Here is a 27,714-nt window from a genome sequence, read left to right as displayed (position 1 = left end):
CAACCTCCTTGGGCAACCTGTTCCAGTGTGTCACCACCCTCTGTGTGAAAAACTTCCTCCTAATATCTAACCTAAATCTCTCCTGTGTCAGTTTGAAACCATTCCCTCATGTCCTATCATTATCCACCCTTGTAAACAGCCATTCCCCTCCTGTTTATATGCTCCCTTCAAGTTTTGGAAAGCCACAATGAGGTTCTCCCCCAGAGCTTTCTCTTCTCCAAGCTAAACAAACCCAGTTCCCTTAACCTTTCTTCATAGGAGAGGTGCTTCAGCCCTCTGATCATGAGTATGAATATGACATGCAGTGGAATTTACTCGTATGGGAGTTGGTAGAGACAAGTTGTACCAAACTGTAATCTGATGCTATAGGGACTAGACAAAGATTTCTCTGTAATATACCTAATCCAGCAGTAGTGGTTGGTTGAGAATGTAAATGGAATAGGCTGTAAGTGACCAGGCTTGTGTGCTCTTAGATCGTACATATTGATGTTGTAGGAGATGGAGCTGGGCTGGGGGCACCTCTGGTCTCAGTTGGTACCTTGGTTCTCTGATCTTAACTCTTATCAGAGGGAAGAAGTCAGTGGGTGTGGTGTCGTTCAACAGTATGGTTACGCAAGCTTTATTTCAGCTCAGTGCTTCACACAAAAATAATAATTTTTATAAGTGCATTTTAGAATTCTGTAAACATCTCTTGTTCATTAGCAAGAAAATAGGCCTTCCTGCTTAAGCAAAGTTTGTCTCATGCCTGAAGAGCTGATGAGACAATTTCTGTCGTATGGCGTGACAAAATACCAAGGGTGTTGTGGTGTGCTGGTGAGTTTCGATGTCAAAAAAGCTGGCATGAAAACTGGAGTGTGATAATCACATTGCAATCTGATAATGTTCCTGCCTTCACTTTTCTATCTGTAGCTGAAGTTATTGCAATTAGATTGAGTGTTAAGCAAGGTCAGAAACCAGTGGTTTTTAGTAAGTCTAGAAGGGAAAAAGTAATTTCTAAACTATTATTCTTAAAACACTATCTTATTATAGCAGTTGTATCCTAATATAACATGAAGATGTTAGTAAGACTTGCTGTTCTAATCTACGGAAATAAATGATTTATGTTTTTAGGCATCCAATCTTGCCTGATGTAGACAGGCATTCTACATCAAAGACAGTCCTTAGAAAAGATTCATGAAATAATGTTTGGTGTCAAACTTAATTAGCACGTTTTGGTTACAATTGTAGCTGATACAAACGTACTTAATTTTGGAGGAGTTTATTCCTAATGAAATCAATGTCTGTTAGGGTATTTTTTGTTAGTATTTTGTGTTGTGTTGGTGTTTTTTTTTAACAGTATTGTTAGAGAACCTGTAAAGATTATCAGTGTAAATATACTGTAAATGGTAGTCTTTAGAAATAGATTCATTTCCTAATAAGAACTTTTTGAAATATGAAGCTGTCTAAAATATCTTAGCAACTCAGTATTGGGCATATCTTACTTGTGTTACTTATCTGGTTGCCTTTTTGTGTAGCCATTTTATAAAACTTAAATTTGATATGTTGTTTTTGTTCCTGTTTGACTGCAAGGCATGTGTCAGCTCAACCCAAGGGTCTTTTTTCACTTGTATTTGATGAGATTAGAATCTTCCTTTAATAACTGCTATTTTGAATGGCAGGGGAAAATTTTGGTTAATGGAAACTCCTCATTTATCCTTCAAAAAATAGACTGTCTTTCTCTTAAATGTGCATTGATTTCAGTGTTTCTGGGTCTTTTTTTTTTTTTTTTTTTTTTTTTTTTTTTTATCTCATGAAATTACCTCAAAAATACTGTTTCAGTTTTCAAGTGTGCTTTGGGGTGCTTCTGTCAAGTTAATTGTAGAACCTGTTTGTGAATGGCCTCTTCCAATGCAGGTACGTTCTTGGCTTCTTATTTTAAGTAGTTTAGGTCTAATAATCTAACTTTCTTAAACCTTTTCTAGTTCAAGAGGATTAAATATGTATATTCATGCAGTTTGTGAAAAGAGAGGGGGCTTGACTCTATTGAAATTCTTTTTTCCTGTCCAGGCAGCCTTGTTTCCAACAGAGTCATTTTGTAAGTGACTTTACTCTCTGTAAGCTCTCCCAGGTTTAGTCATGCAGACCCGGAAAAATGTGTGTGGGAGGGGTGGAAGATTGTTGATGATTCTTGATTAAACAACCATTCTCAGAAGCTGGAGCTGGGACCTTGGCCACTCATGGGAAAACTAGAAGTAATCAGACATGTTGTGCTAACGAATCAAACAGGTTTTGTTTGTCCTTGGATGCAAAAGTAGTTGGAATATTTTGACTGCAAGCAAAACACTTCCTAACTTGTGGAGCTTGTGAGTTAATCTGCATGCAGCTGGCCCAAGGAAGTTTCTTTTTGTAGGGGAAAAGAATTAGTTTTGTTCTTAGTACATATTTGACTCAGATGTAGTTCTGGTGGAATTCTTTACTGTCAGGAAGGCTAATCTTTTTCTTGAAAGGTTTTTTTTTTTTTTTTTTCAATTCACATGGAGCTACTAAGAATCATACATGTACAATGAGATTATCTGTTTCTGCTTAAATTGTTGCCACTCTACTATTCTAATATCTGAAAAAGTAATAAAAGAGGTCAGTCTTGAAAATAGAAGGTGAATACATTTGAAAAGGAGAATCCCACTTTAACCAAGTTATGAAGACCTGTAGGTAGGCAACAGACATTCTTTTATAATTTTTTCCTTGCTTTAGGAATTAGCCTGATTAGAAAGAGTTACATTAAGGTAACAGCTAAATTCTGTAAATATCTTTTATAGATAATGCTTATTCTCTAAGCGGGTGATTTAGTATGACAGATATCAGTTAAATACATACTTCCTGAGTTTATATCGAAGCCTCCTGTGGTTTTTACTCCTTATCTTGCAAAGCCTATGTAAAACATCTACATGTTGCAACCTCTAGAGATTTTAGTAGTTAGCTAAGAGTTGCATCAGCAGTTTTGTACTTTATTTTTTGGTGGGAAGTGTTACCGAAGTGAAAACTAATTGATCTCTCTTTCTCATTATTCATTAATAAGTAGTGAAAATAATGCAACACTAAAAGCGTTCAAAACATTTTAAGCAGTAGACTACAATATCAGTGCACATTGTCCTGACTCGAAGTAGGAGGGCTGACTAGATTAGATTACCACGTTCAGTTTAAAGGTTTGAATTTACTGCTTAGAACAGTTTTATATTTGAATGGGGAGTTTTGTTCTAGAAAAAATGTACTTCTCTTATCTGGATCCCTGGATATTTTCCTGTTATGACATTTCCGCACCCCTGCTTTCCACATCTGGAAATTTCCTCAGTAAGGGTGGAAAACCCTCTTAGTTTGGCATTTGTAATTTCAGGCTTTGACATCAAAACCTCAGTAAAGCTCTGAACTATTTTGATAGTCTACCACAAACAGCAAGCATTTAATTTTGTGCATATTAGTACTGGGGTGAGTGACAACAACAATTACTCTTTTTTAGCATTGCTAATTTTTGTAATAACTTGTAACTAAGCAAGGATTGTTTTGATCTTTTGGGGAACTGAGTGGTAGCAAAGGACACAACAGCACTCTGTGTGGAAAGGGAAAGCTCTAGTCTTAAATCAGATTTCAAACTATCAGATTTCAGTGCAGACTTGTTTGAAGACAACCTCATTCTTGCAGAACGCATGCTTCAGTTAAGCTGCAGGATTATGGAAGAATCTTGGAAGTGCCAGGAAGCACAAACAGGTATAACTCTGCATCTTGGAAGGGCTCAAAACCACAAATCACCACATATAATGTTTTTTTGGGGGGCCATCTTATGAAGAGAGGAGTCCTTTTTTACTGAAACAGTTTCAGTTATAGGAAATGAGTTAAAGGATGTGGATATTCATTTACTTTTATCTGGAGAAAGGAAACTGAGACACTAAATCTGTGAACCTTGTAATCATATGACTCCCTCTTGTAGTAGAATTACCCTGTATGGTAACTATAGAAGTGTTTTCTGTGACTGCACCATTTTATGCGGAGACTCTATTTTAGGGTGTTGAGGTAATGCTGTCCCTTTTGGTGGGATATGTCTAATCTGGGTTTCTCCTCTTCTCAGCTTCCTATTTTTGTAAAGCGTACAGCAAAATGTTTTCTGCAGGACTTCTTTCTCTCTGTTAAACTTGAACAAAACAGCTCTTCTGTCACAGAAAGTGTGAGCAGATTACAAGCAAGTTAAACCCTTGTAATAGCAGGACAGATGAGTGCTGGCATAAGTATTAGGTATTGCTTGGAATATGGGAAAGGATGTACACAAGACTAAAATATGAGCAGATTCTCAAAAGTATCAAAAAACACCTCACTCAAACAAGCTTGATTTGCAAGGTAGTAGCATGCATCCTTCCAGTAAAATGCAGCCTAGAAAGAACAGCAGGAAATGTACTTTGGAAAGCTACCTTGGATTGTGCTTTTCTGTCAATGTTCTGGTTTCCATCCTTTTGTGGTCTTAAACTGGCAGTGGGGACTTTCATGCACATTGTGGACCATAACCTTAAAGAAGCTCTTTGTTTAACATCCATGGCATGTACAGAGCTGTACTGCTGGGTTCATGCTCTCACTGAAATTCAGTGAGAATACAGTGAAGAATGATGCATTCCTTGTCTGTAGGACCCATCTGAAGTCTTCAAGTATGATGAGAGCAGGATTTAAGGTGCCACCCACAAACAAAGAGCTGAGATGAAAAAAGAAGCTTTATTTTTAATGGCAGTCCTACATTTAAGAAATTTTAGAGATGCCAATTTTTATCTTGAAGCTTAATTTAGATTGTTCTAATGATCACCTATTATTTGACGCTATTTATTAATACACTTTTAGATAAAGCAAAGTGTTCAGTAATGAAGTTAAAATGTTGCATAAGCTTATTGTAAAAAGTGGTATACAACTATTTTTGTGGCATGAGGTAGACTCTGTAATAGCAAAAATATCTGAGAAAAAAGGTGGAATTACATTATGACAAAGTATTTGTAATGCTTCAGTATATTTGCATGTAAAAAAATATTTTTCTAAACTTTATGAAAAAGAAAAGAAAAGAAAACGTTAAAAGCTTACAAGTTGCCGTATTTCTTACATGTTAAAAGTAAACACTGCAGCCCAAAGGTAATAATTTGTTTATATTATGACAGTTTCCTTTCTTTTTATTATTATTATTATTATTTTTTTTTGGTGGAAGAGTGCCATCTACTGAATGGTTTGAATTGTACCTTGTTTTTTTGTTTGTGATGGTAATACTGAGCTAACCTTCCATAAAACTGTCACTACTACTTTGATAGCAGCAAAAGATTAAATTTTTTCCATCTTTTGGTGACTTGCAAAACTAGACATTATGTCAATGTGGAATTTGTAATAAAATCTGTGGTCTTATTCTGGGACAAAAGATTTAAAGGGTTAATGAGGCACAAATGATAGCAGGACTCAGCAGGCTGGACTAGCTTCACCTCACTTTGGAAGGATAGGCTTATGTTTTAAAAAACTGAAGATGTATTTGTTGCAGTTACTAATTACAGTTTGCTGCCTTCCATAAATATTCCATATTTTGTGGCTTAAAAGTAACAGAAAATTTGTTTAGCAGGCAGGAGTTAAGAGAATTATTTTAGATCTTTCTGTCTTCCCAAACGTAGGGAATAAAAGATGTTTCTAGACCTAACAGTGACTTTATAGTCAGAAATTGGCATTAATTGACAGTAATCGATAGGGAAGGGTTGGCTATGTCCTTTAAAATCATTTAATTGTCTGTCTTATTAGATAATATAAGGTTCCTTATGCTTTTGTAAGTTTAATTAAGTAGGAATATGATAAATCACTTAACATCTAGTTCAACACATTACATTTGTTAATGGTGCTGTTGGCAATTCCGTATGAAATATTTGGACGCTGGGAGAGAATTTGTTCTTCCCTAATATACAGCTTAGTTCTAAGAGCAAAAAAAATGGCTCTACCTGTAGTTGTGGCCAAGAAGCCATAGACATAAGAAGAAATAGCCTGGTTAATTATTAATATTGTGATATAGTATATACAATCAGAAGGAAATAGGAGGTGGGATGTTTGTAATACATTAAAATTTGACATTAAAAATAAACTGGTTTAAGTGGATGGTGGATGAATAAGACTTGGAAGCATGCAACAGAATGTAAAGATATTTGCCTCTGAATTTTGGTGAAGTTTTTTCAAAGTGTATAATTATTTCCTAGTTTTATTCTCCTGTATATAGTTTTTCTAAAAAAAAACTTTACTAGTGGAGTTAGCAGTTACAAGCCATTTCAGTACATCTTGTATAGTCAAAGGAACCATTATGTAAATATATTTGTAGTAATTTTGTTCTCTCTCCCCTTGTGATCTGTTATTCTCTCTCTCTCTTATCCTACTTGGAAAAAAAAGAAAAGAAAGAAAGAAAAAAAAAAGCCAGAATAATCTCCTATTTTGTGTCTTGTTATTGCTGAAATACAGCTTTTAGACTTGAGCAATAGGAGCTGGATGACATTCTTTAGGAAACTAAAATGAGTAAAATCAAGAAAGGCCTGTAACTTGTCAGCTCTGAGAAAAATCAGCTGAATACAACCTTTACAGGAAACTTGCTATTTGAAAAATACTATGTTTATGCTTGTTTATATAAGCAGCTTTGAAGCTTAGGATCTGTTTTGACTCTTGGCCTTCATTTTTGTTGTTGTTTTTGCTAGAAAAAAAAAAAAAAAATCTGAAATAACTGCTGAATAACCACTGCTGATCAGTTTCTACACAGACTAGTTGTCACAGTGTTACCTAGATCAGTCTATGTCCGTGACAGGGGGGCAGTAGGCCTATGGGCCCCCCCAGCCCCTGACAAATTGGCAGGGAAAAAGGGAAAGGAGTAGGGATATGGGGGCTGGGATCAGGGAAACAAACAGAGAAGCAGCAATGATCTAAGGAGGAAAACTTATTTTACTATTTACAATCTAGTTGAAATTGAGGCTAATAAATCAAGTAAAATAAAAGAGAAAGAGTCCATAAATGTATGGAACATACCTTTCTTTATGTCGTTTTTATTATTATTATTATTTTCCACTCTTATTTTTCCATGTTTGGAAAAAACAGGACTGAGCTTCTAGTCTCATCTTGAATTAGGTGTCTTGCATTTATTTTTCACCCTTACAACTAACAGAAAGAAGCTGAATGTAGATTTTTTCATTGCCTGGAAGTTATATTTCCCTACTCTCTAGGGACACGTGATGGCTTCCAAATACTATACGTAGTGTTGGCTCTTTTTCTGTGCAAGTAATGAGGTCAAACTGCAGATATCAGCTCATTCAGCAAGAGCTATTTTTGATACACAAGTATTGCAGACAGTGTCTTCTGGCTTTATTTTCCTGATTTGGATGCATTTTAAGTTGTAGCTTCATTTATATAAATAACAAAGAGGTCCTTGCTTGTTCCTGTTTTGTTTTTGTTTGTCTGCCTGATGTTGTCATTTACATTAGGAAAGTGGATGTGAAGTATTACTGAATATTTTATGCTTTTTCAAGCATAAATAGTGAAACATAGGAAAGAAAAATGACCTGCTTATCTGAGAGGTGTGAGCACAGCAGGCCTGAGCAGTTATGGAGGCCTAAGGTTTGGGAAAGAAATTCTGCAATCTTTCTGTTCTTGAAAAATGGTGGTATGCTCTCACTTGCAGTTTGATGTGAAGTCTAAAACTCTCTCCAACATGTTTTGAAACTTTTTATTTTGTCATGTTTGTTGGCATTAAATGAACATGTAAAGTCAAAACTAGTTTTGTAGACGTTGTCAACTGTGGTACTTTACCACTTTGCAAATAACTCTTTTACTGGCTGTGTGAATACGCTGTTCTTTAATACTGTTTCTGTGAGAAATCATACTTCTATATTGAGAAAGCAATAGTACTGATCAGATGTTGGCACAGGTATGATCATCTAATGGTTAAGTTGCATGAATCAAAGCTGGTCTTCTACTGCTTAAATGACTGTACTTCAACAGCAATGTACATTGAATTTCAGAGTACTGTAAATGAACTATTTGTTTTTTATGTGTAGTTGGATCACATCAAGACACTGGCAATGGTGACTAATAGCAGACTGGCTTGTAGTTATTACATGCTCAGAACAGTTTGGAAATTTTACCATCTTCATATTTTTCTGTTATGGTAATTCTTGGGGACCACAGTTGAGGTGTGTACAACACTGTGTGTGTGAAGTAAGCGATGGTTTTACTGTCTAGAAAAAGAATTGGTGAGTAAACTAGGCAAAGTGGTAAAACATTGTTTAGAAATGACTGTTTTAAAATATGCAGGTATAATCTGCTGTGCTGTAAAGCTGTATGATACAGACTGGTATATGAAAAAATACTCTAAGCTACCTTAGCGATATGCACATAATTCAGATCAGTGGTGTGTATCTTTCTCTAGTAGTAGATCTGTATTTTGTATCACAATTACTAAATGTGTATATACTGTGAAGTGTTACAGCTAGAGTTTTGAGAAGTATTTGGTAACAAATTTTAAAAGTTGCTAGCTTTGTATTTGGCATGTCAATCCCAAGCTATTGTAATGGTGACAAATCTGATACAGGGATACAGTCTGTATCTTGTGCTGTACTATCAAAACTTTATTGCAGTGTAATAATGTGAAGGTGAGAATAGCTTGAAAGGGAATTATGTTATAAATATGATTTAGTATTCATAAGTGGCTTATGCTAGGGATTGAAGTGATAGCTACAGCTTTTGTAACTGTTTCCAATGTCAGACAGGTCAACCACAGGTGAAGAAGCAGCCCAATATTTGATCAAATATGTACGGCAGAAGTAAGAAGTGAAAAGCCTTCTGAGGCTTTCATATGTAATCTGGAATTTGTTTTCACTTTTAAAAAATTGCTATTTAGGCAGATGTGCACTGAGTTGTTCCCATGCAGATAATCTATAAATACTAAGTTTGTTGTTGTTGTTGTTTGTTTGTTTTTTAAACAGAATTTTGCAGCGTTAAAACATAGTAACACAACAAACTGAAATACTTTAGTTCTGTCTGTGAAAAATCAGAAAAAGCAAGGGTAGCTCTCTAAAACATCGGTGGCAAAAATACATTTTGCAACTCTTGCCACAAGTTAAGGTTGGTAAGGTTATATTTGTGTGATCCTATGCTTTTCTAATACATGAGCTGTGCTAGCTGTTTGGAAAGTGAACACTGATATTAGTTCATGAGCACTTTGTTACTTCCTTCACTTGGCCATGGCTTTTGTCTTTTGCCTTTTGCTTGCTTTCTCATAAAATGTGCAGTAGAGACAAATGCTAGTGTTTGCTGGTGTCAATCTCCTCATCATGTTAGGGAGAACAGAAGCAACAGTCGTAGCTACTGCTGAGAAGCTCTTAAATTTTTTTGTTTATGTTTAGATGAAGAGGCAGAATAGCAATAGTGGAAAGAAGTGCTTGGAAGTAAAGGAGATAGGATTGGTATTTGAATTTAAAAACAAACCAAAAAAAAACAAACAAACAAAACAAAACATATCTGCTCAGAGCATACTATTTTTCTCTACAGCAACCCAAGGCCTTTGACTGGGAATTTTTCCTGTCTGTAGAATGAAAATGCTTTGCCTATCTTGTCTTTATCCATTACAATCTCTACCTATTTCAAGGACTGCTTAGTGCAGTGAGCACTTGTGCCTTGAGCACGCATGCAAAGATATGGAGGAACTGGACAGACTTAATCTCTGAAGGTCCCTTCCAACTGAACTTCTCTGTTCTCTTATCCTTCTACAACCAGCGCTAAAGTGAATCCAAAAAATTGGGAGACTTTGCATTGCTTTAGAAAAGAAGATTAATGATGGTTAGGATGATGATATTAATTCAAGATGTGAATAGTAATTCTAGCTGCCAGGTGAAAAAGTGAAGACAGTGTAATCCTTGGCTGAAAGCACTAAATGGACGAGCTGCAAGGATCATTTATTTTTTTTCATAACCATGAGTGGGATAGGAGATCAAACTCATTTTTCAGATCTGTTTATGTAGCTTTCACTCACTTATCAGAAAGGAAATCTTCCTTTGTATGTTTAAACTTATGTAAACTTACTTGTAATGTTGCAAATGTGTTGATTTTTGGAGAGGAAACTGGTTCATATGACCTGGAAAATGCTAAAAGATTTTTTGGTCAAAAGCTCAAGTATTCTTAATATTGAAAATGATATTATCTGGTAACAATGCTTCTCGAAGTACTTGCAGCAGACAATTCTTGAAGCCAGCGTGTGAAGGATAGAATTTGTGTAGGTTGGAGTAACTAAAAAAATCTCTGGATTTCTGTGTTTTTCTGGGTCAGGATGCTCTTGTCATGAGGCAAGGTAGCAATGAAGGTTCATCTTCAAATAAATTGTGGGTGGTGAAAGAGTAAGTGTTACATATTTAAGTAGGAAACTAATTTCTGGGGAGATATTTGGGAAAACCGTGTCAGTACAGATAAATAATTGACAGATCTTAAAATTCAGCTCCTGTATACATTTGAATTTTACCTTTAGAAATTGCTTGTCTTTTTCTGCAAGTGGCTGTCAATTCAAGTGAATGCAGAAGCGTGAACAAGGCTGAAGTAAATAGAGTCTGAAAATTTCATTCTTCCATTTGGGGATTTTTTTTCCAGTCTAGCAATTTGCAAAAGCACTATTTGTACATTAAAAGTATTCTGAGATTGTAAAGAAAAGGTATCCTTTTGGGGAGGGAGAAGTGTGAATTTTAAGCTTATTTTCTTTTTTAAGTGCTATAAACTGGCAGTGGAACACAGATGACTCCTTTGTAGAGGAACCAAATTGATAAGAATGAAAAATACAGAAAGGGAAAAAGCAGGTGATGCAAGCTGACTCCTTAAGCCTTTCCACTCCAGAACAAAATTAAATTACTACTTCTATTTAGAGAAGAAAGCTGGAATTAAGTTTACAGGATTATTCAACATCTGTTTAGTATCTCTCTCATCACTTGGCTGGATGTTACACAGATGCATTAGGTTAGGAGAAGAAAGTGATTGAAGTTTAAAAAGTGAAATACTGAGGTGTGTTAAAGTAGACTTCTTCCCACTGTAATTCTGCCTTCATTTTGTCTCACTGTTCAGACACTAAGCAGGAGATGCTTGTGATTTTTAATTTCCATCTAACCTAGTGGTTACTTTTGCTTTTCTGCTGTCTCTAGTATGAAGGCATCTATCTATCTATAGAATATATAGATCTATTCACACTAGATATATGTATAGATAGATATATATGCATGCACACACACATATAAATGAAATATGTTACAAATACCTTTATAAAGGGTATTTGTATCCACTTCAATTTGATCAACAATTTTTCAGTAAATGGAAGACTTGAAGGCTGAATGAAAATTGTAATGATTTGTTAATTTCTGGTGTATAGTAACAGAATGAATTGTATATTTTCATTGATTTGTATATATTTTTGAAATGGTTTCCATTCTTCCCAAGATGCCTGCTTAAAACTGTAGGTGTTCAGGTCTTTGGCAAAATATTTTCCCAGAACCCTGTTTGTCCTGTAATGATGATATACTGCTTTACATAATTCATTTGGACTCGGGTTATTTCTGTTCTCTCACCTAGAGGTTGGAGAACTGCCTTAATTTCATGTCTGCAGAAAGAGGATAACAAAATTGAAAAAAACGGAGTATTTGCAACAAATCAACTATGGAGATTCGAAAGAATCTGTGTTGTTACTTCTTCTGTTTGGTGTTCATTATAAAAGTAGAGGACTAATTTATGCATGGGAGGAAAATGAGCACACTTTTGTTATCTCATAGTTGGTCTGAATCCAGGAAATCTTGATACAGAGATCCTGGAAATTTACCTTATATATAATTTACCATCGACTCCTCCATATTTTGGCTACTGATTTTATTTATTTATTTATTTTAATCTCTGCCATAGCACATTTTCTTTTATTATTTCTTGCATTATTCATCTCTTCTTTCTTCTGTCAGTAGCATCAAAAAAGCAGAGAAATTTCCTTTAGCACTTGAAGAATTTGATCACTTGGTTATAATGTTTATTTAAATAACTTTCTTTTATACTAGTCCTGATATTTAACACTCCTAAAATAACTGCCTCGTCATTCTCCATTTTGTTCTCATTGACAAAGGATCCTTTAGATAAATATAAGTTGAGCTGTTATGCATAATTTTATTATTCCACAGGAATTAATAGAATGGACCTTTCAACTCCTTATGTTACCATGTTTATAAATGATTTTTTTTTTTCTTGATCATTAAGATCTATGTGGTTAAATAGTTTTAGCTTATGACCTAGAAGCAGGATGTTAGCCTGTTTAAATATGGTATTACTGTTGTTGACAATGTTTTTCTTTCTCCTGTATTGCATGCGTCATTTTTTCCTTAATATTAACAATTCAGCTTTGGTCGGCCAGGAGTTGAATGTTACTGCCAGCATGACAGTGGAGCTGCAGTAATCCAGCTTCAGTTCCTGATTAATGAGGTTAGCAAATTGATGTCTGTGTTCTGTAATTTAGAGAAGATGCACTGTGTATTCCTTGATTTCTCACTAAGCAAACATCAAAATACAGATAGTGTTAAACACAAATAACAAGGTAACTTTTTTAATCGTAGACATCTCTTGACTAAAATTACTTCATCTTTGGAATACTTTTTTGCTAGTAATATACCTGTTCCTGTCAGTGAATATTGCAAGTCATCCCTTGAAGTAAAGTACACTTTTAATAATGCCAACAGTTTCAGTGGATTGTTAACTTTACTTTGACAGCTATTGTTTTAGATGTGAGCTGAGAAAAGATCTCTGATCTGAACCTTCAGCAATTTCACATTTGTTTTCAAAGACATAACAGCTGAGATCTGACAGCAATGCTGTTCTTGAGCTACTTAGGGACCAGATTTTTAGAGGGATCTCTTGCTCAGAGGGATGCTGAAGTCCACTATCACTAAATTTGTCAACGTGTGGATGTTAGCTGCTGAATTTATTACTTTATTTCTCTACAGCTGTGTGCACAAGGGAACTCGTGTAGTCCAGAAAAAGCTTCTTCCCAATTACTCCTCAGTATAGCAGAGAATGAAATGTTGCCAGGCTAAATGCTGTGGTCAAATCAGCTATCCCATTACTACTGCATGAAATTTATCTATGCTATGATTTAAACATACATACTTGTAAATATTTTAATATTAGTAGCAGATTGCAGTATTTCCTCTGTGATCTTATTAATACGTTTTGTAGAGTTCAAGCAAATAAATTCAGTAAAACTTTATTTTTAACAGGGAGCTCTTGTGAGTGCCTTGGCTGATGATACCTTACACCTGTGGAACTTACGTCAGAAGAGACCTGCTATACTTCATTCACTCAAATTTAACAGAGAACGGTAAGGGTTGGATAATGATTGCTTTGCATGTTACTATCACACCATGAAAATGAAAGATTGGATTTATTGATGCAGTACAATTAATGAATTGTTAAATGATTGAAATGGGATGGGATGTACACTGGACTCGAGTTACAGGCTGTTACAATCAAAAGTGCTTATGACTAGATGCAGCATGTTTCTGCTAAACTGAGGTGAATTGTTTTGCTCATTTGCTTCTTGTTAACAACTTTTTGGAAGTAGTCCTTTTTTTTTTTTTTCTTTTTTTCTCAGAGAATAAGTACAATTTCAACTGGAACACTGTGCCAGCTTTTAAGCAGTGTGGTTCTGAGCTGGACTTCTCAGAGCTCAGAGATGCCTAGCAAGAACACAGAATAGTCTATGACTTGCACCTCTGTGAATAGGGCAGGAATAGGCTTTAAGTAATAGATAGCAAGAAGGAAAGCTTAAATATTTATATAGAACCTTCTAATGTGATATCATACGAAGTGCTTTAACAGCCTGCTGGGTTGATTACGGAGTAACTTTAGACTTTAAAAAAAGAGCAGGTCACGAACATATTTGTTAGGACTGACATAGACGGAGATTGTTTTCATGGGGTAGAAGACCAAGTGATTCCAAGTCAGTGTTTCCAGCAGACTGAGGGAGGTTCTTTTCCTCCTTTATTCAACCCCACTGAGGCCCCATCTATGCTCTGCAGAACAAGAGAGACATGCAGCCCTTCACCAGATACTCTTCAGGAGCACTGAAAATGATTGGGGGACTGGAGTATCTCTCATATGAGGAAATGCTGAATGAACTGAGCCTCTTATGTCTGGTGAAGATAAGGTCCAGGGGGCATCTGATCAGTGTGTTCAAGTATCTGAAGAGATAATTTAAAGAGGGTAGAGCCAGACTTTTCACTGGTGCCCAGGATGAAAAGGAGCTGACACAAAGTGAAATGCAGGAGCTTCTGATTGAACATGAGGAAAAACTTCTTTTCTGGGAGGGTGTCTGAGTTTTGGCACAGGTTGCCTAGAGAGTTTATGGAGTTTCTCTACTTGGAGATCTTCAGAAGCCACATGAACATGGTCCTGAGCAGCCTTCTTTAGATGGCACTGCACTAACAGTGTGATGGGACCAGATGACCTCTAGAGATCCCTTCCAGCCTTAGCAGTTCTGTGATTTTTGTGAAATATGGTGCTCTCACTATCAAAACCTGTTGCAGGGAGTTGAACCGTGTGTGTTCTTAGCAGAAAAAGGGTCAGGAAATAGCTTATTTAGCTCACATCACTTCAGTGGAAGTACTACTTGTTAATTTGACTACTGTATTTCCATGTATAATTGTGGCTTGCTAAAATACGTGGTGGAAGCACCACAATTATCAAGATCAATGAAAGTTAAGTTTCTGAAAGAAAGGTTTATTCTTGTTGTAATTTTAAAATATCTATCATCATAACTTACAGAAGTAGCCAGAACACTTAAGATCCCAGAGCCATACATTGCCATAGCTGTTTATATCATACTTGATGCCTGTCACCTGTGTTTTCAAATAGTCAAGACATTGTTCCTTTGACTAATTTATAACATAAAGCTTTATAAAATAAAGTGTGATCTCATTAGAAGGCAGTAGTTTTTATTTTGAACCTAAGAGAATTGAACAAGTTCATTGCTCAATAATCCAGTTTAGCTGCTTTCAATAGCTTAGAGCACTTAGTGTTAACTGCTTCTAATGGGTTTGATGTTACTTGAATTTGAAGTAGTTAACTTCGGATCAGTTTTATGTTGTACATTAACTACTAAATTTATGGAGATAAGTATTCTTGAATAATGCGAGGATTTTAGGTACCTTATTAATAATACCTTAAATAACTTATGATTTGTGGTTAGGACATTCTCATAAGAATTACTAATCAAACATGAATTATTAAAATACTAAGTACTGAAATTGAGCCTTGCAGTAATAAGATGTAGTAATGATGCTTCAATTTGCCAGCTTCTACTTTATAAGGACTTTCAATATCTTGCATATTAGTTTGGGTAAAAGAAAATAAACAAATGAACAAACTAAAAAAGTGTTCTTTGTGGAGAAATAAGTAAAAATTTACTAAAGGACTGAAGAAATTATGTGTGTTTTATCTGTATTTGCTCTAGAGCTCTGTATGCAAGGGTTTAAAATTACATACCCAACTAGAAATGCCTGGAAATGTCTTGATAGAAAAGCAGTATTTGTTTTCTACATAAAATTTGAAGTAAAAATGTCAGAGCAATTTTTCTCAAGATTTTGTTTTCAAATCCAATCATAAAATAGTTTGGATTGGAAGGGACCTTTAAAATCATCTAGTTTCAACTCCCTTGCCATACGCAGGGACACCTCCCACTAAATCAGGTTGCTCAAAGCCCCATCCAGCCTGGCCTTTAATGCTTCCAGGGGAGGGGGCGTTCACAACCTCTCTGGGCAGCTTGTTCCAGTGTCTCATCACCCTCACAGTAAAGAATTTCTTCCTAATATCTAGCCTAAATCTACCCTCTTCCAGTCTAAAACTATTTCACCTCATCCTTTCACTAGCTGCCCTTATAAAAAGTCCCACCTCAGCTTTCCTGTAGGCCCTCTTCAGGTACTGGAAGGTCACTATAAGGTTCCCCCACAGAGCCTTCTTATCTCCAGGCTGAAGAGCCCCTACTCTCTCAACCTGTCCCCACTGGGGAGGTGCTCCAGCCCTCTGATCAACTTCATGGACCTGCTGCAGCAGCCACATGTACTTCTTGTGTTGGAGGCTCCAGAACTGGATGCAGTACTCCAAATGGAGTTTCATGAGAGCAGAGTAGAGGGGAAGAATCACCTCACTTCTCTTGTAAGCTCACGTTGCCAGCTTATGTTGAGTCTTTCATTAGCTGACAAAAAAAAAAAAAAAAAAGGCAATTTAATAGATACAGAGCTGTTTACTGCCTATTGTACCAGTGATAGTGAATAATTTCAAACAAGTCTTTTTTGACCTGGTGACTGGTGAACATGTCAGTGTATAACAAATCTGTTGAAATGAATGGCAGATGTCAGAAGCGCAGCACAAAACAAGCTAGTTTTGCAAGTTTTCTAGCCTTTTGTTCTTGTCGCATTTGTGTGGGTTTCACAGCTGCTCCATGTTCTAGTTACTAAACAGAAGTTAGAAGATATTAGACCAATGTAATAATGAGCTTGGCCACTGCTTCTAAACTGTGGGAAGGATGTAGAGAAGCAGTGCGTAGGGGCCTGAAAAAGAATGCAAAATGATATATGCATGGGGTTTGTGTTTGTGTGACTTGCTATACAAGTTAGTGTCTTAGTACCTCTTTGCTAAATATACAGTTCAGTGTGTGAACTAGATTTTGTTCATTGCTAAGATGTTTTTTCAGTGAATGACAGTGCAGTTTTTGTCACTTGAATAGGCTTGAAAATACTTCAGCTTTATGTAGAATATGGAAAACTTGTCCTGTGATTAAAGACTTGTATCTTTCCTGAGATGGTTGTGATTCTGTCTTAATGCCAAAATGAATGTTTTACTTGCTTTGAAGAACCATAGTGTAAAAATAGAATCAAGTGTTTTGTGTACTGGTGCTTTGCATATCGATCACTGAATGCATTGATAGCAGTTTAATTTTTAATATGTCAACCGTTATGCTGTGAGATTTAAATAGTCTTCCTCAGGATGAAACTGCACAATTTGGAATGACAAAATTATTTTAAGTATTGTTGGTTTTATACCCTGCTGTCAACAGCAACTTGGGCATTGTATTTCAAACACAGACCCTTTGTATTTAGTTCTTACTAGCACATAGGATTTGTTACTTTTATGACACATATCTCACTTGGTTAGATTCTGTAAATCTACCCACACTACCTATTAGCAGGCATTTGTTGCAAGAAGACTTCCTCCTTCCACATAACTGAGTTTATAAACTGACCAATTCTGCCACTTTGTGGATAATAGAAGGACATACAGGAAATGTTATTGTTGGTTTTTTTTGCTTTGAGAACAGACGATCATCGACTTCTCGTTTCCCTTTTTTGTGTACCAATACCACTGTTTCATTTCCAACTTTTATTTAGTGAGCTCTTTCTTTCCCCACTTTACTCTGTATGTTTTGGGGTGGGATTATTGTATAGCTAACAAAGAACAGGCACTATCCTAGTATAGGTATCCTAGTGATAGTTCTGAAAGGTTAAATAGTTCAGTTTTTGTAGAGTCAATAATACACTGAGTACACCTTTAACATATGGCACTTAGCTATCTTATGTTGAAAAATGGCTTATTTTTGAAGATCAAAATGAAGTAATCTGATCTGTTTGCCTTTATAATTTCATATAAAACCTTCCCCTGTTGGCTTGAGAATGTTATTCAATGGTGATTCACTAAACAGCATATTTAGGAGTTCTATTTTGTTTTGATTAGTTAGCAAGAGAGCAAAAGCCGTTTCAGTTTTCTTTTCTGCAGAAGTGAATACTTCACTCATGCAAGATTTGGTTCCTTTAAAAATTTTTTCACTGATGCTGACGCTTTGAGTCCCACACTTACATGTGGTTTATGGAGATACAATTGCATGTTTTCTACTGCTGCATTCGGTATTGAGAGAAAATTGAAGTGCAGAGTCCTGCTACCCTGGGACTTCAGGGGTTACTATGAAACCTGTCTCTATTATCTGATTAGCTGTTTTCTCTGTACATCAGTGATTTTTACAGAGATATGAGACACATAATGACCAACTGTTGCATCCATGGGCAGAATTCAACCTCTAGTCCTTAAGCCTTCTCAATATGGCAGACTTCACACTTTAGTGATGATCATAATTTATCTTTCTCCTATGGGAAATTTTCATCTGTTGACATTTATTAAGTTCTGCTACGTAACTTCCAAGACCAAACATTCAGCCTGAACTACTTAAAGGCAAGGCTGGATCAAGCCCTGGGAAGTCTGGTTTAGCTGTGTATGTCCCTGTTCATTGCAACAGAGATGGATTTGATCACTTTTAAAAGTCCCTTCCAACTCTAAGGCTTCTATGATTCTACTTGTATTAGAACAATCTACTTGTGTGTCTTCTGATGCCAAAGGGTGATGGTTATTCCTTGAGTCCTAACAGATGTCTGACAGGAGCCCATGAATCTACTTAAGAGGATTTTATCAGTGGCTGGGATCCTCAAATCCTTAGTGTTTGGTGTGAATTTCTTCAGTATTGGAAAAGTATGAAAAGGCAAACTTCAGTTGGTCTTTTGTCAACATGACAAGCAATGAATCAATCTTTTTCTCTTTGTATATAAACATATAAAATGTGGAATGTGTTAGGGATATTATATATTGTAAAAACAACCAATTAAAAAAAAAAAAAAGGAACATCAAAGCAACAACTAAACAAAATCCACAAAACCTGCAGCAATCTGGGAACTGGAAGAATGTTCAGATGGCTTGATCTAGTAAATGTGTATGTTTGGTGGCCCTGCTAGGCATGGGAGTTGGAACTACATGATCCTTGAGGTCCCTTCCAACCCAGGTCCTTCTGTGATTCTGTGATAGCCCTGGTATTTGTTACATCAGTGATGTTGGTGTCCCATTTTATTTCTGTTCCCAGATCTTGCCTTCCCAATACCATGTTTTGTTACCACTACTGCACAGAGTTCTAGCACTGTGTGCTAGAACTCTGTTGAATGTAAATTCTTCTCAGTGCCTTCAGAGGCAGCTCTTCTAGTGATCATATTTGGAGAAGCACCATTTAGAGCTGTTATGGGATGCAGATGAAGTTAAAGTAGCAGGTCCAGTTTGTATGATACAGTGCCTTTATCCATATGGTCTTTCTAGAGACAATTTTGGGAGGCATTAGAGAATTCTGTGTCCTGCCTCTTCAGGACTTTTCTTTATACAAGTAGATATTTTAAGTTATTGTTACCAGTAATCTGGAAGTAGTTCATTTACAGCAGCATGGGAAAAACACAGATGCTGCTTAGTTCCATCAGAATGTCATTCTGACACTGGCTTTTCACTTTGTGCCCTTTGAAGACACTGACATGGGGACCATGGATATAAAATCTAGTCTACCATAGGACTTAAAAGTTTTTGTGTTTTATATGGTGGCTATCCTATATATGAAAGCTTGAAGAGAGAGAAAAATATGCAGAAGGCAACTTTGGTAGGTTAAGGTTGCTCTTAAAAAAAATTAATTTTGCATTTCTGGTAATGATTTGATCAGCTAATGTACTTATAGTAACTACTGACCTATAATGGTAGAGTGAGGTTGTAGGAATAGTTTTAATTACCTAAAAAGTAAACCTGTTATCAGCCTTTGTCATTTGTCTAAGCATTTGATGCTGTGCTTTGTTAAAGCTGCGCAAATTCTGAAGAATGTAGTACTTCATAATGAAGCAGACTAAGGGAAGGTAAAGATTAATTTAGAAGGAAGTTTGTTGTCATAATAATACGCTCAAGATAACAGTCCATCTTTTTTACTTAATATTTCCCTTAATTGGAGTAGTTAACCTGCTTACATGTTAATGTAATAAACTTTATTCTTTGAGTTTTCCATAATTAAGTTCTGCTAGGGAATACTATAATTTGCTATAATTACTATTTAGTTGTATGTTGTGACACTACTGCAATCAAGAATTTTCTTAACTAATTTGAACAGATTATTAGAAAAGACATGGTCTGCAGTAAAGAAAGAAAATATTTTCTGTAGATTTCCAAGTGGCTGCTTAAAGACTTCCATCATTTCTAGTACTTTTCTATAAGCAGTAGCACAAGGTATATTCTAAGTGCAGTATATATATGTATGTGTTTTTTGTGAAGTTTAGGACTTTTATCAATATTTTCCACTGCTAATGTAACCCTGAATTTTCTGTATGTAATCATTATTCTGAGAACTGTTGGCCAAACTCTGACAAACATATTTCACAGTTAAACTTTTTCTTGGCTTCTGTTGTTGTGTTTGGGCTTTTTAGGGGTGAGGTGGAAAAGTGGCATTGTGAATGTGTTTGCAGTGAGGAGGAAGAATTTGTGCTTTTGGAGAAGAACAGTTACTTCAGAACTATGCTGACTGTTTTGGGGTTGCATAACAGTACCTCATTTTAGCAGTAACATTGGCATATATTTAAATCATGGTGTAGATTTTAGATTTTAAAAAAATCTTGGAGAGATTGCTTTATTCTATGAAGGGACTTATTTGTTTGCACAGGGATGGAGAAGCAAAATATGTGGAATAAAGTACAGTGCACAATACTAGCATTATGACATCAGCATCACAAATAATGAGGTAAAAAAATTTCTAGGGAGATAATATGATGAATTTGTTGTGCCATGGAAGAACTGCCTGCAAAAGCTTTCCTTCTGTCATCACTTGCTCATGCAGTCCCACTTAAGGTGTTTCTTCAGAAGTGCAAGACTGGCCTATTTTTTTAATGGTTGCCTCTCTCCTGGTGTTTTTTGTCAAAGCAGTTTGATGCAGGAAAGAAAACATCTGGTACTCTGCTCTTGACTGATTGCTAGATCTGTATTCTAGAAAAGTTTTGGCAAAAAATTTTCCTTGAGTTCAGTGTTTCTGTGATGCTGTCAGTCTCTGTCCAGTTTGGAACTAAATGGTCCCTTCCAACCCAAACCATTCTGTGATTCTGTGAAATAGTGATTCTTTCATCATGGCATGATTGGCATGATGAATTCCTCTTGGATTTAGCTAGTCATCAGGTCTGTGAACCATGCAAATTCTAAAGGAATATTTTATAGTTATATAGGCATCATACAAGACTCTGATTATAGAAGGCTGGTAAAAGCACACTTGGAAAGATAAGGCTGGGAACACTGCTTTGTACTTACGATTCTGAAATCTTGTCAAGCTCCCAACTTTGAGATTTTGTAAAAGCTACTTGGTCGAATGTAATTTACTCTTGGTGTGGAAGCATTTCACTGCTTGCTGACTGTTGACAAAACTAATCTCTGCTGCACAGAAAAGACAGTAAATTGAATAGAGCTGCATAATGTAGAGCTATTCCATAAAGGCATCAAAAGTATTGAGATGAACACTTTTTTCCTTCAGTTGTTGCCCTTTTGCTATGGTAGTCAGAGTTGCTGCTTCAACTTATACTTCAGTCCACCTTTAAATGACACAAAATAGATTAGTTTTTTATAACGCGTGTTGGACGCCTATAGGTGATAATATTAACTTACAAATCAATACAGATATACCCATGGCCCTACCCCTGAATACTCTTTCTGGCTGCTAGACCACAATTTTAGATCCAGCTGATGTGGCTGCCAGCTTCTTCTGGCAGATGCAAAGATGCAATCCTGGCCAAAAAAAAAAAAAAAAAAAAAAAAAAGAGAGAAAAAAAGCTACAGCATTGCAAATTGCTGAGGGTTTCTTTATCTTGTCTCATGCTGCCTTGCTTCTTCTACCCCATTACCTGTTCATAGTGGGGGAGAATATGTTACTGGACAGTGGTATTTGGGAAGCCTGTCTAGTAGATGTATGTGTGTGTGATTTAACTTAAAATCATTTGTGTCTTTCAAGCAAGTTGATTATAGTCAAATGTTTAAGCAGCAGTGCTTGCAAATTAGTATATATTGTAAAAAGGTTTGCAGACAAATTGAACAAATTGAAGCTCTTTAGATCTTATATATAGCCCTTTTTTCTGTAAAACATCAATGCAAAATTCTAGTACAACCTTTGTGCTTAAATTTTAAAGCATAAGAAATAAAAAAATTTGAAAATGGGTAAACTGAAGTTTTGCCTGAGCAAACTACATTTCCTAAGTAGAAGTATATTAGTGATATAAAAAAGATCCAGGTAACATTGCAAGAAAAGCTATAACTTCTGAAATCTGTAATACAAAGAAATGTCTTTTCAAATGTTAGTAGGCTTCTCCATTGCTGCTTTTACCATTTGCTTTTGTGCTGAAGTTAAATATGCATATAGAACTTATAATGCAAAGGATATAATTCTGTACTTTGCATAAATAATTATTAACAGGCCTGTGAAATGATGCATGCATTTGACAAGAAGGGAGTCCAACTGGGAGAAAATAAGAATAAATCTGTAAAGTTTAGGATTAGAGCTGACAGGAAAAATTTCCATTTCATAGTTATTTTACCTTATCATTATCACTGCGTTATCATAGACTCTAAAACATCTTCTGGAAATTTTTTAGACTCTAACTTCTCTATTTCTGTTATATGGAAAACTCAAATACTTTAGAATCTGCAGTTCCTAAGCAGGCTTCATCGCCATGTCAATTTTGATGACAATGTGAAAAATAAGCAGGATTCCAGATGCCGGGAATAACCAAACTTTAAAATAATGACATTTTAACTGGGGGTACAGTTAATAAAGAAATAAATAAATACTTCTCTTTTGGTACCAACAGCAATAACCATGTGGATTTTGTTCAGTTATTTCCATTTAGCAACAGAGAAAAGAGATAAGAAATAAAAGGTGGGAAATTAAAATGTGGTTTGATTAAAATGATATCACCAACTTTAAACTAAATTTTAAATAACTTTTAGAATTGTTTAGGTCTCAAGTTGTTTGTTGTGTTTTTTTTTGTTTTGTTTTGTTTTTTTTCAGGTTTCCTCTTTGTGGAATGCTTTGGCTCATATTTAAACATACATTTATTAGGTTCTATTTTCTCTCTGTCCCCTCACTCAAAACCAGCTTGAAAAGTAGTAGTGGGTTAATTCTAACAATCCTCTGTTCTTCATCACCTGGAATTAAATAGATTCTGAAGGGAGATTTATAGATTATAACATAGGAGTATTGTATTCTAAGTTTAAAATGACAGCAATCTTGAGGAATAACATTCAATGTGATAATTTTCAAAGGTTGCTGTGTGATTTATATCTGAATGACTTAGCAGTCTTAGAATATTTTGGTTTATATTTTGTGTTTTTTTCTAAGCTTTACCTTGTCTGTGAATCTCTTTCATCACGTACTGATTATACTGATTTGTCTACCTGCATACTGTTTGCTGCATTTCTTCTACCCTTTGGAAATGTGGACTTTTAATCCCTTTTTCTGGTGGTGTTCTTTTTCAGGATAACATTTTGTCATCTGCCTTTCCAAAGTAAATGGCTGTATGTGGGCACTGAAAGAGGAAACATTCACATTGTCAATGTGGAATCATTTACTCTCTCAGGCTATGTCATCATGTGGAATAAAGCCATTGAACTGTGAGTGTAATCAAGTATTGTCTATTGAGGGGAGAGAACAAAAGTGTCCTAAATGTTGTTAATATCAGATGCAGAAAATATATTCTTACCTAATATTCTCTGTACACCAAATTTATGGGCAAAGTACATAAACATGTAAATAACTTTTATTCTCATAAAAATGAAGTGATAATGTTAACATAACCATTATCATTAAGCCTGTAATGCTCTTACCATAGTGCCTGGAATAGACATAAGAATCTGCAGTTATTAAAGAATTAGGAAAAAGTACATACATTAAATATGCTGTGGCTTATATTAGGGTTTGCAAGTCACTTTCTGCAATTGGAGGGGAAGTTAAGTCCATATGTAGATTTGTTTTGATATTTATGAAAACTATTTCTGATTTAACTTCATGCTGTGATGCCCAGAACTCTGTATAACATCAGCGTGTCTTCGGGAATAATTGGCTTTAGTAATTCTTATAGTATCTTCTAGAGTATAAGAAATGTACATTGTGACATTACTCATTTAAAATATGAATTCAAATAAGTGTAATTTTTTACAGCAATTATAAGGATATAAATAATATTAAGTTCAAGAAAAAGTTTTTTTTAATTTTTTTTCATTGAAAAATTAATGGTTTAGAAAATGTATTATATTCTCTTGTCCTCAAATGTTCAAGGTAGAAGAAAGAAGAAAACAAAAATGTAGCTTTCTAGATAATGTACAATTATAGGAAGCAAAGCTTTATAGAAATAATAGCATGGGTTTGGTCCTGCCTGTAATAGCTATTGTTTTTGGAGTTAGAATATGTTTAGATAATCTCCTGTGAGTATGCAGAAATACAACAAGATGGAAGTCTGCTGCATCCTAGTTTTTGAAGAAAAGAGGCATTTAGACTACTGATGTGTTTTTTTAATTAGTATGATATTTTCTATGTTCAAATTCAGGAGGCTGTAGTAGTAGGGGTAATCTTGTTGTTTCGCTGTGAGAGTACATAAATATATCCTTTTTATATCACTTGTAATCGTCTTATGAAATGCTGTTTTGGACATACCTATTTCTTTTCTTTTAATTGTATTTGTTTATCGTTTAGGTCATCCAAATCTCACCCAGGTCCTATTGTCCACATCAGTGACAATCCAATGGATGAAGGAAAGGTAGGGTATAATTGTAGACTACTCAATAAACTTTTCAAGTAAGATTTATATATAGATAGATAGATAGATAGATATAGATATATAGATATATTCCAAATATGAGTACACCTTCATTAAAAAGAAAGGATTAAATAGCTGAGGATCATATTAGATACATGAAGGAAAGCCTAAATCAAGGCTTTAGGCTTTCAAAATAGCATGAAGCAAGATGCAGATACGACTGTAGGAAGTATTACTAGAATAGCTGAATGCATCCTGTAATCAGAAATGTTTGAAAACACAGCTAAAAATGTTTCATTGAAAAAAATGCTTGAAATCACAACCAAGGCATGTTAATTATTCTGGTAAAAATTAAAATGTTACTGAACAAACAAACCAAAAAGACGCCTGTAACCTAAATGCAGAAGTTTCTTCTGCATTACTAGAATAAAACTTCAGATATTACTCTTTTCTCTGGAAGATCTCTTACAGGGTGCATGCAAAAATGATATGGAATGGATAACTTAAGTTCACAATGAAGGTTTAAATAAATCAAATAAAATAGAAGGCGGTGAGATTAAATGTAAACTCTTATTTTCTGTGCAACAGCAATTACTATAGTACTGCACTTTCTTAATAGAGAAGGGATATTCTGCTAGATGCCTTAATTCAGTGCTTTTTTGGCTGTGTAGCCAAGGTCTGTTCTACTCTGTTTCTTTCTTTACACTGGGATGAGGACCTTGTGCTAGAAAACAATGAATTCTTGGTAATCCTCAGGAGCCTGTATAAAGATATGCTTCTGTTTGTGCTAGAACGTATTCTCTGTTTTTGTCTTACCCATTTGTGTTATCTATTTCCCAGGTGCCGTATTTCTGTAGTCTTGTTGTATGTTATAAAATCACTTGTACATGACCAAGTGTTATGCTGTAATTCACTGTGTACTTCAGTCATGATTGAAAGACCGAGTCTGTGCTTCAGGTGTCAGAAATCTTCTCTAAGCCTTAAGGAAGCGATCATATAACCCTTCTACCTTTTGGAGGATCTTGGGCTTGTTTAGCTTTTTTGACTCATGTAATTATTTAGCAAATCAAACTGCAAATTCTGCTTGGGTCCTTTGGTTCACAGTGAAGAGTAAATGGGAAGAGTTTTTCTTAACTTTCTCAATGTAAAGTAGAATTTGCCAAAGGAATTTGAAAATTAGTACACATCTCTTCCAAAAGTGTGTGGGCCCCTGACAAGAGTATGGTTATAATTTAGCCTGATATACCACAGAGACCTTGATGCCACTTGAAATAGATTGATTAATGACTACCCTCTGGAGTATTCAGGCACAGGTGATTGAATGTATTGAGGAATTAATTTCTGAATGTCTGTCAGCGTAATTGCTCAGGTGTGTCAAAGTGTGTTGAACTTGCAAATGTGAAGAACCTTGAATGAGAAAGTGAAAATATTTTCCTTCTCCTGTTCCATGTGTGCAGTAGAAATACTATTTTTCTGCTTATGTTCAGTTGATTTGACAAGTTAGCAGTGGATAAAAGTGAAGACATTAGGCAATGATAGTATTGCCTCACCAGTGGTTTGAGTATTTTAATAACATGGTAATTATAAGCTTATAACCTAAACACACATAGATTTGCTGCAAAAAGAATTTAATAAGTACAGCTTTTCCATTCATCTGAAACTCATTAAAATAAGCATGTGTAGCTACTAGATTTATCTGCAGGGTTAGGTCTGAATCACATTCCAAAATCATGGACCACAGAACATAAAAGTAATGAAACTATGGTAACTTTAGAAAAGACTAGTGATCAGTTCAGTCTGGTGTATTGTACCCACATTTTAGTGCTTAAAATTTTTCAATTAATGTTAAAGGCTTATTGTTTTATCCATCAAAATGTAGGTCAGTCTTTTAGAATGACCTTACTGTCCTTTTTCTAATATGAAAAATATTCGTAAAAATAAAAAGCCTGTGTAGTTACAAGGACATCCTGCATACTCATTTCTTAAAACTTTTTCAGGTAGAAAAACCATGATAAAGAGAAGGTTGAAGTTTAAAGTTAAAATAAACAAACTATAAAATATGACTTATGGTAAGAAAGATTATTTTAATTAATAGTATATATGATACTGTAGTGAGGAAAAAATATATACTCACTTTCACTGGATCAAACATGTTTAGGGCATTTTGGTGCTATATTGCAATGAAATAGAGGAAATATATCATCGGTAAGCTGTTTGGAGATACTGTTACTTTCTTTTTGGAAAGGATTGCCAGCTTTGAAAATCTTAATACTGAAAAAACTATCCATGTAATATGTCTAGGTACAGCAATAAACCATATTGATGTAGATCTCTCTGACAACAATGGCATGTATTGGGACGAGAGTGTTTTTCTTATAGTATGAAGGATGCTCCATGAGATAAGTTTATTTGATACTGAATACATCTCTGTAGACATTCGATTTCTATATGTCCATGCTGAGGGGAAAAAAAAGTTGAAGGCCTGCTACTTGATGCTTGGAACCACTTAACAATATTGTAAGAAAAAAGGCTCTCAGAATAGATCTAGCTGCTATGTAATAGCAAGCTGCATTACATTCTGCTACTGCCTGATGTTGACCTTGGTTTGTTTTCATTAAGAGAAGTGTCGCTTAAGATAGGAAAACAAAACACTTAAATACTCAGTGTGTTAGAGCAATCGTTAAGAGCAATTTGGATCTTTGTTCCTTGTGGAAATGGTTTTCTTTAATTTCTCTCTAACTTTCCTCTCAAATAACTAATATTGATTGTGTTTCTTTAGCCAATTATCTCTTTCTTTAACATATTATCTCTATTTTGATTAACAGCTGGAGAAAGTTTATAGTATTGTTTTTCTTAGAGACAATGAACCTAGAACTTCAGGAGGGACAATGTGTTCTTCCTGTAAATCTAAGCATAAGAAATTCCACTGAGGAAGACATTAATGAAGAAAAAGTGCTCCCTTCAACCCTGATTTTCATTCTGAAAGAAGTAAAGTTAGGAAGGAGCTTAATGTTGAGCTTTC

General features: G+C 35.2%; 1 protein-coding gene across 5 annotated transcripts in view; it reads left to right on the top strand.

The window, feature by feature from the left end:
- The window catches only part of STXBP5 (syntaxin binding protein 5), a 105,103-nt gene that overhangs the window by 15,425 nt on the left and 61,964 nt on the right, over window positions 1-27,714 (top strand). For all 5 annotated transcript variants that reach the window (XM_072331320.1, XM_072331324.1, XM_072331321.1 and 2 more), the window contains 4 exons: window positions 12,417-12,498; window positions 13,290-13,390; window positions 23,416-23,550; window positions 24,629-24,692. In XM_072331320.1, coding sequence (XP_072187421.1) covers window positions 12,417-12,498; window positions 13,290-13,390; window positions 23,416-23,550; window positions 24,629-24,692 — 382 coding nt within the window. The remainder of the gene's footprint in view (window positions 1-12,416; window positions 12,499-13,289; window positions 13,391-23,415; window positions 23,551-24,628; window positions 24,693-27,714) is intronic.

The sequence above is a fragment of the Excalfactoria chinensis genome, chromosome 3 (genome assembly GCF_039878825.1).
Source record: "Excalfactoria chinensis isolate bCotChi1 chromosome 3, bCotChi1.hap2, whole genome shotgun sequence".
Classification (NCBI taxonomy): Eukaryota; Metazoa; Chordata; class Aves; order Galliformes; family Phasianidae; genus Excalfactoria; species Excalfactoria chinensis.
Note: the sequence above shows the minus strand (reverse complement) of the source record. Positions and strands in the feature narration are given on the sequence as shown.